General features: G+C 28.1%; 1 protein-coding gene across 2 annotated transcripts; it reads left to right on the forward strand.

Annotated features, from left to right (window-relative positions):
* Positions 1 to 11,201: 11,201 nt before the first annotated feature.
* On the forward strand, positions 11,202 to 15,076 carry LOC105259230 (methylcrotonoyl-CoA carboxylase beta chain, mitochondrial). 2 transcript variants are annotated; one of them, XM_011271054.3, is made up of 9 exons: positions 11,202 to 11,583; positions 11,861 to 12,114; positions 12,191 to 12,462; positions 12,544 to 12,691; positions 12,760 to 13,175; positions 13,262 to 13,396; positions 13,466 to 13,602; positions 14,718 to 14,803; positions 14,877 to 15,076. In XM_011271054.3, exons 1-9 carry the CDS (start codon positions 11,470 to 11,472, stop codon positions 14,992 to 14,994), a joined length of 1,680 nt encoding a protein of 559 aa, XP_011269356.1. In that variant the 5' UTR covers positions 11,202 to 11,469; the 3' UTR covers positions 14,995 to 15,076. The 2 variants fall into 2 exon arrangements, with proteins under 2 accessions (XP_011269356.1, XP_011269358.1); XM_011271056.3 differs by having other exon boundaries at positions 11,861 to 12,080; positions 12,319 to 12,462.
* The last annotated feature ends 152 nt before the right edge of the window (positions 15,077 to 15,228 follow it).

Here is a 15,228-nt window from a genome sequence, read left to right on the forward strand (position 1 = left end):
ACGATAAAACACAATTATGACTAGTATTAAAACATAATTCGTTAGGATAATTATAATTAGTACTTGCTAAACTTTTAATTGTAATTATTACGCGATCGGGAATGCCGTGCAAAATGTCTCGCGATTTTTGTGTATACTAATATTAATTAACTAATCTTAATTAATCTTGTTTTCAGGAGTGAAAGTGAGTGCAACGAAAAAATAGTGAAGGAGAGGAAAAGCAAGTCTAAAAAGCACTGGACCACGTACTAAGCAACATTATCCGGTAAATAGTTTATAAATTATTTATCATTTATATTTATCATTTATATTCAGATTATATATATATATATATATATATATATATATATATATATCATTTATATTCAGATCATATTATATATTGCATGTTTTCTCAATAACGATTCTCTCTCTTTCCCTCTCCCCCTCTCCTCACCCTCTCTCACTCTCTCTCTCTCTTCTCTCTCTCTCTCTCTCTCTCTCTCTGTCATTGTAAATTATTTAAATTATTTAAGTTTTTAAATTATATTAGTATAACATATATATAAAATATTCTGGATTATCTTATTTTAATATACTTAAAATATCTATAATAAAATATTCTTATATTATTTAACACTTTTACATAGATAGTAATATTTCATAAACTGCTTCACAATAATATATTTAAATATTTTATGCATAAAGGATTCCATAATGAATAAATTGTTTAATAAATAATCAATTTTAATCAATCAATTAAAATACTTCTATAATTCAATATTCTATGCGTGTGTATTTTATAGTACATAAAATATTTTGACAACGAATTATTAATAAAATCATGACTTTGGCAAGAGTAGTGCGTTGTTTATATATTACAGTTTTGCTATCATTTGCTCGGTGATATTCAAGCAATAAATAATGATACGAAACGATTCGTATACTAATTAATTGTTTAAATAATAAATAATCATTTAATTAATCTATAAATATAAAACTTCTACAATTTAATATTTTGCGTTACAATCGAACAACTAAACTTCAAATTTTTCTAAAATGTGAACATAAATTAATTATTAATTAAATGACTGCTATCACAACTTTATTTATTATTTTAATATTTTCATTCTTATAATTCGTATTACACAGCATATAATATGCGTATCAGTAGCATACGCATTGCTGTAGCAAGTAGCGAATGATTTTAATCTCGTGTAAAGGTCATGTTGCTCTTTTATCATTTAAGTATATAAGTATAATTATTTTGTATGATTATTGAGAGTTTCGTGCAAAGTGCGCCACGTATTTGATTAATTATAATTAAATCGTGTTTTCGTGAGTGAGTGAATGCCACAAAAAGAAATAACGAAAGATACGTAAGAGAAGAAAGGAAGTTTGGAACATACGGAGTAAAATGAAGTAACATGAAGTAAAACAATCGAATAATATATGCAAATAATTAGCATAACGAAAGACCCCGTGACAAATTGTTTAATAAATAATCAATTTTAATCCATAACTTAGAATGCTTCTATAATTTAATATTTCACGTTAATGTACAATATATTTTATAATATATAAAATATTTTGGTAACGAATTATCGATAACACGATGTTCGAGCAATTCGATGTTTTTGGCAATGTAAAATATAAACAGTAGCGCGCTATATTACGGCTTTGTCATTATTCGCACGGTGACTCTCGAGTAAAGTAGTGATAAGAAACGCTTCGTATACTGTAATTTTTTTACTAAACACGATTACGGTTAGTATCGAAACATAATTTACTATAAATATTGACAAAAATTAATTAATTAAAGATTAATTAACGACATGAAACTGTATCGCAACGATACAGTTAAATCTTTATCGAATCGTAATCATTCATTACCGCGATTAAAAATTGAAACAGAAAATACATAAAAAGGGATAGGAGAATTAAACATAATCTTTCGATCATCGATGCTTATTATATTATTTCTTTAATAATATTAAACTTAAATATATTTCGATCAATGCTTTAAATTTTCTCAATCCTTGTTAATTAAACAATATACAATTTAATTGAGAATCGATTAAATGATAGTAATCCAAAATATTAAATAATCATTTCGATGATTGCGATCTTTACGGACAACAATTATTATTTCAATACTTAGAGTCACAAATATATTTCATCCGTGTTATTTTATCGTTCTTCAAAATCTAAATATAATTTGGATTGTGAGAGAAGACGAACTAAAACAATTGAATTATACGTAATTATATATGCATAACATAATTATATATGCAAATAATCAGCATAACAAAAGACTCCGTGAATTGATCGATAAATAATCAATTTTAATCAATAAATTAAATTCTTCCATAAATTAATATTCCACGTTAATGTATATTTTATAATATATAAAATATTTTGGCAACGAATTATCGATAACATGACATTCGACTTTGGCAATATAAAATATAAACAGTAGCGCTTTATACGTTACTGCTTTGTCATCATTCGCACGGTGACTCTGGAGTAATAAAGTTGTGGTGAGAAACTCTTCGCTATATTATAATTTTTTTTGTTAAACACGATTATGATTAGTCTTGAAACATAATTTGCTAAGAATATTAATAAATGTGAATTAATTAAAAATTAATTAACGACATGAAACTGTATTGCAACGATAAATCTTTATCGTATCGCAATCATTCATTACTGGGAACAAAAATTGAAACAGGTTATACATAAAAGAGGATAAGAGATTATGTTGCGATATTTCGATCATCAAAACTTATTACAATATTTCTGTATAATATTAGAATATAATATTAGAATTAAATATATTTCGACCAATGCTTTAAATCTTCTCAATCATTGTTAATTAAATACACAATTTAATCGAAAATTGTTTAAATTATAGGGATCTGAAATATAAAATAATCACTTTGATAATTGCGATTTTTACGGACAATAATTATTATTTTAATATTTAGAATCACAAATATATTTCGTCCGTGTTACTTTATCGTTCTACTTGATAATCTAAATATAATTTCGATGTGAGAATACGCGATGTAAAACAATCGAATTATAAATGCAAATAATTAGCATAACGAAAGGTTCCGTGATAAATTGTTTAATATATAATCAATTTTAATCAGTAAATTAAAATACTCCATTATCTTAATATTTTGCGTTAATGTATATTTTACAATTTATAAAATATTTCAGCAAATTATCGATAATACGGCGTTCGATTTTGGAAATACAAAATATAAACAGTAGCGCTGTATATGTTACCGCTTTGTCATCATTCGCACAGTGACTCTCGAGTAATAAAGTTGTGGTGAGAAATGCTTCGTATATTGTAATTTTTTTTTGTTAAACACGATTATGATTAGTCTTGAAACATAATTTGCTATGAATATTAATAAATGTTAATTATTTAAAAATTAATTAACGACATGAAACTGTATTGCAACGATAAATCTTTACGATAATCTTTATCGCAATCATTTATTACTGGAAACAAAAATTGAAACACGGGATACGTAAAAGAGGATAAAAAAATTAATTATGTTATGATATCGATCAATGATGCTTATTGTAACATTTCTTTAACAATATTAGAATTAACTATATTTCGACCAATGCGTTAAATTTTCTTAATCATTGTTAATTAAATACACAATTTAATCGAAAATCGATTAAATTATAAAGATCCAAAATATTAAATAATCACTTCGATAATTGCGATTTTTACGCATAATAATTAATATTTTAATATTTAGAATCATAAATATATTTTATCCGTGTTACTTTATCGTTCTACTATAATATATACGATAATCTAAATATAATTTCGAATGTGAGAGAACGCGAAGTAAAACAATCGAATTATAGATGCAAATAATTAGCATAAGAAAAGACTCCGTGAATTGATTGATAAATAATCAATTTTAATCAATAAATTAAATACTTTTATAATTTAATATTCCACGTTACTGTATATTTTATAATATATAAAATATTTCGGTAACGAATTATCGACATCAAAATGTTCGTCTTTGGCAATATAAAATATAAACAGTAGCGCGTTATACGTTGCCGCTTTGTCATCATTCGTACGGTGACTCTAATAAAGTAGTGGTAAGAAACGCTTCGTATATTGTAATTTTTTTGCTAGACACGATTACGATTAGTATCGAAACATAATTTACTATAAATGTAATAAAAATTAATTAATTAGAAATTAATTAGCGATATGAAAGATATCTTTATCGAATCGCAATTATTCATTACTGCGAATAAAAATTGAAACATGGGATACGTAAAAGTGGATAAGAGAATTAATTATATTATGATATCGATCATTGATGCTTATTATAATATTTCTTTAACAATATTAGAATTAACTGCATTTTGATCAATGCTTTAAATATTCTTTTTAATAATTATATCTTTTTTAATTAAACAATAGTTATGTATGACAACATGTAATTATTTGAATCTTTTAATCTTACGATACATTAATACGTTAGATATATGAGATACATTAATATGTTAAAAATTTCAACAATGAATTAACGACAATATAATATCCGACATAAACAATACCGCGCTAATGATTTTGTTTTACGGTCTTTTTATGCAAATTTAAATTTATGTACTATATTGCAAAATAAATGTTGCAATTGTATATATTATATTATATATAAAATTATATATAATATAACTCTCCCATGGGGTACACCTTGTCGTGGTGGGAGGGCTTAGTACTTGGATGGTTCCTTGAGATTTATTTTAAATTTTTCTATTTACGATAAATCTTATGGTTCCTGAAAGGGAAGCGAAGTACCCTTTCGCGTCGTCGGTGCCGTCAACGTGCCGCGGACGGCTGCGCTTCGTAACCGCGTTTTCGCGTTATAGTATTCTCGCGTTATCGCGTTTTCGCGTTTTCAAAATCCCAATTTCGTTTTTGTCAACGAGTCTCTCCTTCCGACGCCAACTAACTGGGATGTTTCATCGAGTCGTTGCTTTGCGACGTACTCGCGCCTTGTGCAACGTGGCACTTGGTGATGCCGGCCGCGCAGAACGTAGGTCCAGTACAAAATGTACATGGGCGCGCGGGTTCGATGCTTCGCGCTCGATCGGCTTAGTGATGAACACGCTCTGCTTCGTCAATTGATTTGGCCCGAATCGGTTAGAACTCGATCGATTGTTCGAAATGGTCGTCAATGGGTCCCTTTTCTTTGCTCGTCTACCTTACAGCCACACGCCTAGCGTGTGTTAACCCTGTCGAGGAGTCGAGTGGATTCCCCTAGGCACGATTTTCGCTCGGTAAAAGGGGTTGCCTCCCCATTTTCTAAATTGCTGAATGTTAGCTTTTAAAAAATGTGGGTATCCTCTTCTTTTACCGTCTATCAGCCTTGTGTACTGCGCTAGTGATATAGCATCCGTGCGGGTCACTTGAAATCGTGCTTAGCGGGTCCAGGTTCGATATGAGATAGGATAATTATGCGCGAAAAAGAGCTGGTGAACTTTATTTTCCTCTATTTCGTCAATCGTTTCGTCTTCTTTCCGGTTCGGGCCTAATCTTTGCTCGTTGTATCGTTGCATTCCCGACCTGTTGGCTCGAAATTGATTCTCGCGAAATGAAATGGGATTTTCGCTCGTACCGAAACCGGGAGTGTCGGACAAAGTATATATATATTAAATATATACATCGCGCGACCAAATTTTTAATCCGAATACCGAAGTAGTGCGGGAGTGCCGTTTAGTATCGCGCGTAAAATAACGAAAATAGCGATATAAAAATATCGCTCGTGAGTGCGGGAGTGCCGTTGAAAGTATCGCGCGTCAACAACATGAGAGGAGGAGGAGGCCTGGGAGAGGCATCTTGCATCGGCGGAGCAACCTGATGGTGAATATTTATTATTTGTATATCAATTGTTATAAGTCGTACGCATAATAATTCGATCTTATTATTTAAATGAATTAAAGAGAAAATTAGAGAGAAAGATTTTTATAAAAGTTATATAAAACTTTTTAAAAAACTTTCTTAAAAAACAGTTTTAAAATTTTATAAAAATTTTCCACACGTGTTATCTCTGCTTATTATTTTTCACATCGGATATAAAATTCCGCGCGATAAAAATTTTTTGAAATATTGATTGCATTTTGTGAGCATTAATATAAATGAATTTTATATTTGTATGTTACAGACAACTAGCTTCGATAACAACAACTTCGCTGTTGCGCATCAGTGCCGGTGAGTGAGAAAAACTTTTATTTAACTTTAAGGTAACGGATTCGTAGAGATTGTAGATGTAGATTGTAGATTGTAGATTGTAGATTGTAGATTGTAGATTGTAGATTGTAGATTGTGAATTGTAGAGTAAGTCCGTTGCCTTAAAATGGATGAGCTAGGATAGATTAAATTAAATAACTTTTAATAAATTCTTTCGAAATGCTTTGCATCTATTGCGAAAATATATTGAAGTATTAATTTAAAAAAGAGAATCAAGAAAAGAAAATTTTTTTTGTAAAGACTTGACTAGTTTATTAAATCAAGAGCACGCATTAATAATTTTAACAATTTTATCAATTTTTGATACTACTTTATTCTTATAACGCGCACTTATTTTATTCTAATTTCTTATATCATAGCTCATCCATTGTAGAATTTGTTTGTAGATATTGTTTTTAAATTTTACTTTAACTTAAAATAAAGCCAAACGATTAATTAATTAAATAGTTTGTAATATCATAAAAGTTATACACATACATGAATTTTATATTTTATTAGAAAATATAGTATATAGAAATTTGTAGTAGTATTTTGGCTTTATTTGAGTTAAAATAAAGTTATATTCAAATATTTAAGAAACGATCGTAAAATCGTTACGATGAGCGTGAAATATTTACGCTCATTTGCCGGTAATTAATCGGCAAAAGAAGGAGTGTTTATCTCCTTTTTCGATCTCTGATTAGAGATCGAACGAGAAAGTGGCCAGAATCAACGAAAAGTAAGTTCAATTGGCCTGAAGAAAAGCTTTACGTACAATAGTACGTAATGTCGGACATTTATTCACGCGGTTAGGGCATGCGGTTAGAGAATGTAATTAGGGCACGTAATTAAAATATACGTGATTAGAGATAGGCTTTCCTCGAATAATTTCACTTAATCGAGAAATAGGATTGTTAGAGCTATTAGGTGATCATTAGGTTTTTTTCCTTTCAAATTCCTTTCTATTATGTCATGCTATTAGATCATCATTAGGTATTCCTTTCTGTTATGTCATGCTATTATGTCATCATTAGGTTTTTTTCCTTTTAATTTTCTTTTCAAAAAGTAGAGGATTGTTAGTGCTATTATGTGATTAATTTAGCTGATTTTATATTATATATCTTTTAAGGAATCAGGAAATGTAGGTTTAAATAATATTAGGGAAAACAAATTAATAAATATTTCAATAATTATATTATTAATATTAAGAATTTTTAAGGGATCAATATTTTTTGAGTGTTTTTTTATAGGTATTTTATTTATATAAGAATGAAAATTAAATTGTTAACACTCAATAATTTGTATAGTAATACGAATTCTTTTGCGAAATTTTATGTACTTATGTAATATGAAATTTATGTACTTTTATGTAATACGAAATTTTATATGAAAAATTTAAAATATAAATTTATATATTAAGCTATTTTTTAGTAATATGAATAACAAATTTCGTATATTTATGAATTTATAAGTTATTTTTAAATATAGAAATTGAAAGATTTAAAATAGAATTAAGAATGAGTAGATATTAAAGAATGAATAGAATTTATAGAAAAAGATTTATTATTAAAATTTCAAAAAAAATTTTAATTTAAATAATATTTATAAATAATAACTTTTCAAAAATTTATATATTCATTTATTTATATATTTATGGTTTTAATTTAAATAATATTTTTTACAAAATTTATATATTTATATACTTATATATACATTTAAGGTTTTAATTTAAATAATAATTTTTATATAAAATTTATATGTTTATTTTTTATATATAGATGTTTGTGTATTTATGTATTTAAAATTTTAATTTAAATAATAATTTTTATAAAATTTATATATTTATATATATTTTGAGATATATATAATTTCATTAATTGTATTTCATTAATTTTATTTATATAAATTTATCTAAACAGCTTATATTATTAAAGTTTAATATCGAAGATATTAAGAAAATAATTTTTTTCAGATATTTGTGAATATATATTGAATGTATATAATATTGAATATAGTGAATATTATGAACATATAATAGGATAGTAGTTTGTTAGGGCTACTCCATATAATGCTCCTTATGCACATGGTTCCGGGGACTTGCGCGTTGGAAGACTAAGGAAAGGCGTGTGGGGTTTTTAGTTGGTAGTCCCTGCCGTTAAAATGGCGGCGGGGAGAGCCCAACACTACCCCGACGGGACCGCTAAATAGGTCCTATTTAGCGGTCCTGTCGGGGTGTGCATAAGGAGCATTTTCCCCACGTAAAAAAAAAAAAAAAAAAAATTGTTAAATTATGTTGTATTACATTTCAAATTATATTATATTTTAATAATGAATTTCAACAATGAATAACATAATATCCGACATAAACAATACCGTGCTAATGATTTTGTTTTACGGTCTTGTTATGCAAATTTAAATTTATATACTATATTGCAAAATAAATGCTGCAATTGTATATATTATATTATATATAAAATTATATATAATATAACCCTCCCATGGGGTACACCTTGTCGCGGTGGGAGGGCTTAGTACTTGGATGGTGTCTTGAGATTTATCTTAAATTTTTCTATTTATGATAAATCTTAAGGTGCTTGAAAGGGAAGCTAAGTACCCTTTCACGTCGTCGGTGCCGTCAACGTGTCGCGGACGGCAAGCGCTTCGTTACCGCGTTTTCACGGAACTTTTGGACCTTATTTTTATAAAATTTTTAATCGCATCGAAATAGTGCGGGAGTGCCGTTCAGTATCGCGTGTAAAATAACGAAAATAGCGATATAAAAATATCGCTCGCGAGTGCGGGAGGGTCGTTAAAAATATCGCGCGCCAACAACATGAGAGGAGGAGGAGGCCTGGGAGAGGCATCTTACATCGGCGGAGCAACCTGATGGTGAATATCTATTATTTATATATTAATTGTTATAAATTGTTAACTTGTTATAAACGAACAATAATTCGATCTTATTACTTAAATGAATTAAAGAGAAAGAAGTCATATAAAATTTTCTATTTAAAATACAATTTCAAAAATTTATAAAATTTTTTCATACGCGTTTATCTGCTTATTATTTTACACATCGGATATAAAATTCCACGCGATAAAAATTTTTTTAAATATTAATTTGTGAGCATTATTATAAATGAATTTTATATTTGTATGTTACAGACAACTAGCTTCGATAACAACAACTCCGCTGTTGCGCATCAGTGCCGGTAAGTGAAAAAAACTTTTATTTAACTTTAAGGTAACGGATTCGTAGAGATTGGAGATGTAGATGTAAATTGTAGATTGTAAATAATCCGTTGCCTTAAAATGGATGAGTTAGGATGGATTAAATTAAATAAATTAAATTAAATAATTAAATTAAATTAATTAAATTAAATAATTTTAATAAGTTTTTTCGAACTTATGCTTTACATGTATTGCGATAATATATTGAAATATTAATTTAAAAAAGAAGAGATCAAGACAAGATTTTTTTGTAAAGATTTTGTCTAATTTATTAAATAAAGGACATTAACAATTATTAATTTTATCAATTTTTAATGCTAATTTATTCTTATAATACGTACTTATTTTCTAATTGCTCATAGCTCATCCATCGTAGAATTTGTTTGTAGATATTATTTTTAAACTTTACTTTAACTTAATATAAAGCCAAATAATTAATTAATTAAATAATTTGTAATATGATAAATATACATACATTAATTGTATATTTTATTATAAAATATAATTTATAGAAATTTATAGTAATTTGGCTTTATTCAGTTAAATATATTGGCTATATTTTAGTTAAAATAAAGTTATATTCAATATTTAACGAGCGATCGTGAAATCGAGCGATCGTGAATTCGAACGATCGTTACTAAATGAGCGTAAATATTTCATGCTTCTTTGCCAGTAATTATTCGGCAAAAGAAGGAGTAATCATCTCCTTCTTTGATCTCTGATTAGAGATCGAGAAAGAAAGTGGTCAGGATCAATAAAAGATAGATTCAACTGGCCTGAAGAGTACGGTTAGGACATGCGATTAGGGCATGCGATTAGGGCACGTGATTAAAATATATATGCATAATTAGGTGAGGTGATGATTAGAGATAGGTTCCTCAAATTTCGAATAATTTTAGTTAATCAGGAAGTAGAGTTGTTAAGGCTATTAAGTAATATCATTCAGAATTCTTCTATTAGGGTTGTTAGAGTTCTTAAGATTATTAGAATTCTGTAATAGTAGGATTGTTAGGGCTATTAAGTAAGATTCATTCTTTCTTTTAATATTCCAATAATCCTAATTAAAATTATTTTAATTAAGTTGAACTTATTTTTAAAAACATTGTAAAAATAAATATAACATGTTTTAAAAATAAAAATGTTTTAAAAGTGAAATTTAAATTATTAAAATTATCTTCAGAAATATTAAAGAAATTGCATAATTATTAATGTTTAAGAAATAATATAACATAACATGTTATATCTTATTTTAAAATTTAAAAATATATGTGTATTAAATCAAATATAATATTAAATTCAAATGTTAATGCTATCAATATCAAATAATTATATCGATGTTATTAAATATTTGAATAAATCGAATATTATTATTTGATATTGATAGCATCATAAATTTATAAATTGTAAATTATAAATTTATTAAAAGATTAATTAAAAGATTACAGTATTTTTCGCGATTGAATAATTTATTTACTATCAATTTATATACATGAGTGTCTTGTTATACTCTGGTGCTACTGGCATTTCGTGCACATAGCACGGAACGAAACCAGAAATTGTGCACATTATATCCTCTGAGAACATTCGTGGTCTTTGGCTTTGTAGTTTATGTCTACATTTTCAATGTCCATAGAGGGAGTATCGCTTTCAGGGATCACCTAAAAGCAGGACATCTCTCTGTCTTCTCTCTGATTCACAATTCGATATGAAATCTCGTTGTCTTTCTCGCACAGCGCGTGTTGATATCGTTGTATCCTTGCGCTAGTACGATGAATGTATTATTGATTATATATCAAAAATGCCTACTTCATTATAAACATACAAATGTGTGTTGTGATTTGTGATTGCGTTAGTCAGATAATGCCTCAAATAGCTTTCGAGGATTTTTCCATTAACCTCAAGTTACGTTATAGCATATGTTAAGTGTCTATTGTTGATTTGTGCATTATATTGTAATAGAAAAGTATTTATACATAATGTTGTACAGAAGTCGTTACATGCTGAGGCAATTTCAACCTTTCATGAGATTTTATCATGAAGAAGCGTCTGTTATTGGTAGTACACCAAATTCTAGCTCGCCAATTTATCAGGTCAGTAAAAAATATTCGTGTATTTCATCATTTGTTTCTTCTAATTCTTGTATTTTTAATAATAATATATTTCTGATAAAGATATATTATTACTAAATAGTTTTTATTATTTAATAGTTTATAAAACTTATATATGTGAAATTGTTAACATCCAATAAATATATAATACCAGGTACATATATTACAATACTAGTAATATTGTAATATATATAAATTTAGTATTTATTTATAAATATTTTAAATATTGCATTATTTACATTTTACATATTGTGTACAGGAGAATTATGCGCAAATGAAAATCCTTGTTGATCAGTTGAAGAGCACTGTGGAGAAGATAGTTGAAGGTGGTGGACAAAAAGCAAGAGATAGACATATAAGCAGAGGAAAGCTTTTACCTCGAGAACGAATAAATACCCTTTTAGATAAAAATTCTGCTTTCTTAGAGTTTTCACAACTGGCAGGTTATAAGCTGTATGATAAGGAGGAAGTTCCAGCAGGTGGGATTATCACTGGTATTGGAAGAGTAGAAGGGTAATCTCTCTCTGACCAAATCAATATTATAATCTTTTTTTCTAATGTCATTTTTATATGATATTTTTCTTTTTAGTACTGAATGTATGATAATAACAAATGATGCTACTGTAAAGGGTGGCAGTTATTATCCTATATCAGTTAAGAAACATTTACGTGCTCAAGAAATTGCGGAAGAAAATGAATTACCTTGTATATATTTAGTTGACAGTGGAGGTGCAAATTTGCCTAGACAAGCTGATGCATTTCCTGATAAAATGCATTTTGGCAGATCTTTTTATAATCAAGCAAACATGAGTGCTCAAGGAATAGCTCAAATTGCAGTGGTTATGGGAAGTTGCACAGCAGGTGTGTCATAAAAATTGATATATTTTTATATATTTTTCTTATATTTTATATACAAGTTTATCATATATAATCATATTATAGGTGGTGCATATGTTCCTGCTATGGCAGATGAAAGTATTATTGTCAATAATCAAGGCACAGTATTTTTAGCTGGTCCACCTTTGGTAAAAGCTGCAACTGGTGAAGAAATTTCAGCAGAGGATTTAGGAGGAGCTGCTCTTCATTGTCGGTAATTATTTTAGATATTATATTGATCTCTTACAATATAGATATTGATTTATAATTCTTAAACTCCAGTCAATCTGGTGTCATTGATCATTGCGCGATAGACGACACTCATGCTTTGCATCTGGCACGTCAAATTGTGAAAAATTTAAATCGGCAACGAGCTATGGATGTAAAAATAAATAAAAACATTGAGTTGCCTGTACATGCCATCGATGAAATCTATGGTATTGTTGGGACAAATATGAAACGCTTGTTTGATGTGAAAGAAGTTATTGCAAGAATTGTGGATGGATCAAAATTTGATGAATTTAAAGCACAATATGGTGAAACTTTAGTCACGGGATTTGCTAAAATTTATGGCTATCCTGTAGGCATTGTTGCGAATAATGGTGTGTTATTTTCCGAAAGTGCCCTGAAAGGCGCTCATTTTGTGCAACTTTGTGCTAAAAGAAAAATTCCTCTCATTTTTTTACAAAATATTACTGGTACAGTTAGAAAGTTATGCATTATTTATGCATTATTTTGTACTTTAATTTGTGTTATATACAATCATACAAATTTATCAATATAGGATTCATGGTGGGTAGAGATGCAGAGTTGGGAGGTATTGCCAAAAATGGTGCTAAACTGATAACAGCAGTATCTTGTGCACAAGTTCCGAAAATTACAGTAATAATCGGGAATTCTTATGGAGCTGGCAATTTTGGTATTTTTTGTTACTGTAACTATTTTAATTATTTTTGGAAAAAAGAAATGTAATATGAATTTATGATAGGAATGTGTGGCCGATCTTATTCTCCACGGTTCCTTTATTCTTGGCCAAATGCTAGAATCTCAGTAATGGGAGGAGAGCAAGCAGCTAACGTATTGGCTCAAGTTAAAAAAGACCAACGTGCAAAGGAAGGCAAACAGGTATGATTTAATTTTAATTTTTCTTTTTCTTTTTCATATATCCATATATATATATATATATATATATATATATGGATTTTATATATATATATATATATAAAATCCATATATATATATATATATATATATGGATATATGAAAAAGTTTAATTTAATATACAGGGTCTACCAAAAGTGTGGAAACCCCTAAATATCTCGGAAAATATACGTTTTACAGAAAAGTGTTTCCAACAAAAGTTGTAGGGTTTAAGAAGATCTATATACTGATTCTATCAGTTTGACCTTGGATGGCGTCGTCAAGGTCAGGTCAAGGTCACATTGACTTTTTTAAATGACACCCCCTACATTTGATTGCATATTCTTATAGCTTAATTCAAGAGCTTTCCAAAACACTATAATAATGTTTATTTTTATTAAGTACTTTGCGAGTTATGAGGGTTGAAATAATTTCTTAATTTTACATAAACCATAAAATATCTAGTAAACCATTCATTTTTCGATTATCTTACCTTCATACTTTTATGTACAAAATAATGAAAGGAATCAATTGGTGTAAAGAAAACATACAGTTGTTTTTAAGAAAAAATATGGAATTGTTAATTGCAAATTACATATTTTTTCTTAGAAACAACTATGTGTTTTCTTTACACCAATTGATTCCTCTCATTAATTTGTACATAAAAGTATGAAGGTAAGATAATCGAAAAATGAATGGTTTACTAGATATTTTATGGTTTATGTAAAATTAAGAAATTATTTCAACCCTCATAACTCGCAAAGTACTTAATAAAAATGAACATTATTATAGTGTTTTGGAAAGCTCTTGAATTAAGCTATAAGAATATGCAATCAAATGTAGGGGGTGTCATTTAAAAAAGTCAATGTGACCTTGACCTGACCTTGACGACGCCATCCAAGGTCAAACTGATAGAATCAGTATATAGATCTTCTTAAACCCTACAACTTTTGTTGGAAACACTTTTCTGTAAAACGTATATTTTCCGAGATATTTAGGGGTTTCCACACTTTTGGTAGACCCTGTATATATATATATATATATATATATATATATATATATATATATTAAAAAATTCATATTGTATCTTGATTGTATAGTGGACTCAAGAAGAAGAGGAGAATCTCAAGAATCCAATTATAAAACAATTTGAAGAGGAAAGCAGTCCATATTACTGTAGTGCTAGGTAAGAAATAATCGTCATTGTATTAAAAAAATTAATATTTTATCTTTATAAATATTATTCTGATATCTATTAGACTGTGGGATGATGGTGTGATCGATCCAGCCGACACGCGAGTTGTGCTCGGTTTGAGCTTATCTGCGAGTCTTAATGCACCTATACATGACACCAAGTTCGGAATTTTCCGAATGTAATGCATACAAAATCTTAATGAAAGTATACAAAAACACTATATTAATGTTAAATTTTATATGACTTTATATCTAATATCTTACCAAAGATTTTATATTTTATAAATATAATATTTTTTTATTGTTATACTATACATTCCAAATATATGTTTTTGTTATATTTTGCATAAATGATTTTTTATGAACTACAATAATGTTTCCCCTTGATGCATCTTACTATCTAAGAGATCTATTTAG

Source organism: Camponotus floridanus, unplaced genomic scaffold, assembly GCF_003227725.1.
Source record: "Camponotus floridanus strain SB8 unplaced genomic scaffold, Cflo_v7.5 scaffold121, whole genome shotgun sequence".
NCBI lineage: Eukaryota > Metazoa > Arthropoda > Insecta > Hymenoptera > Formicidae > Camponotus > Camponotus floridanus.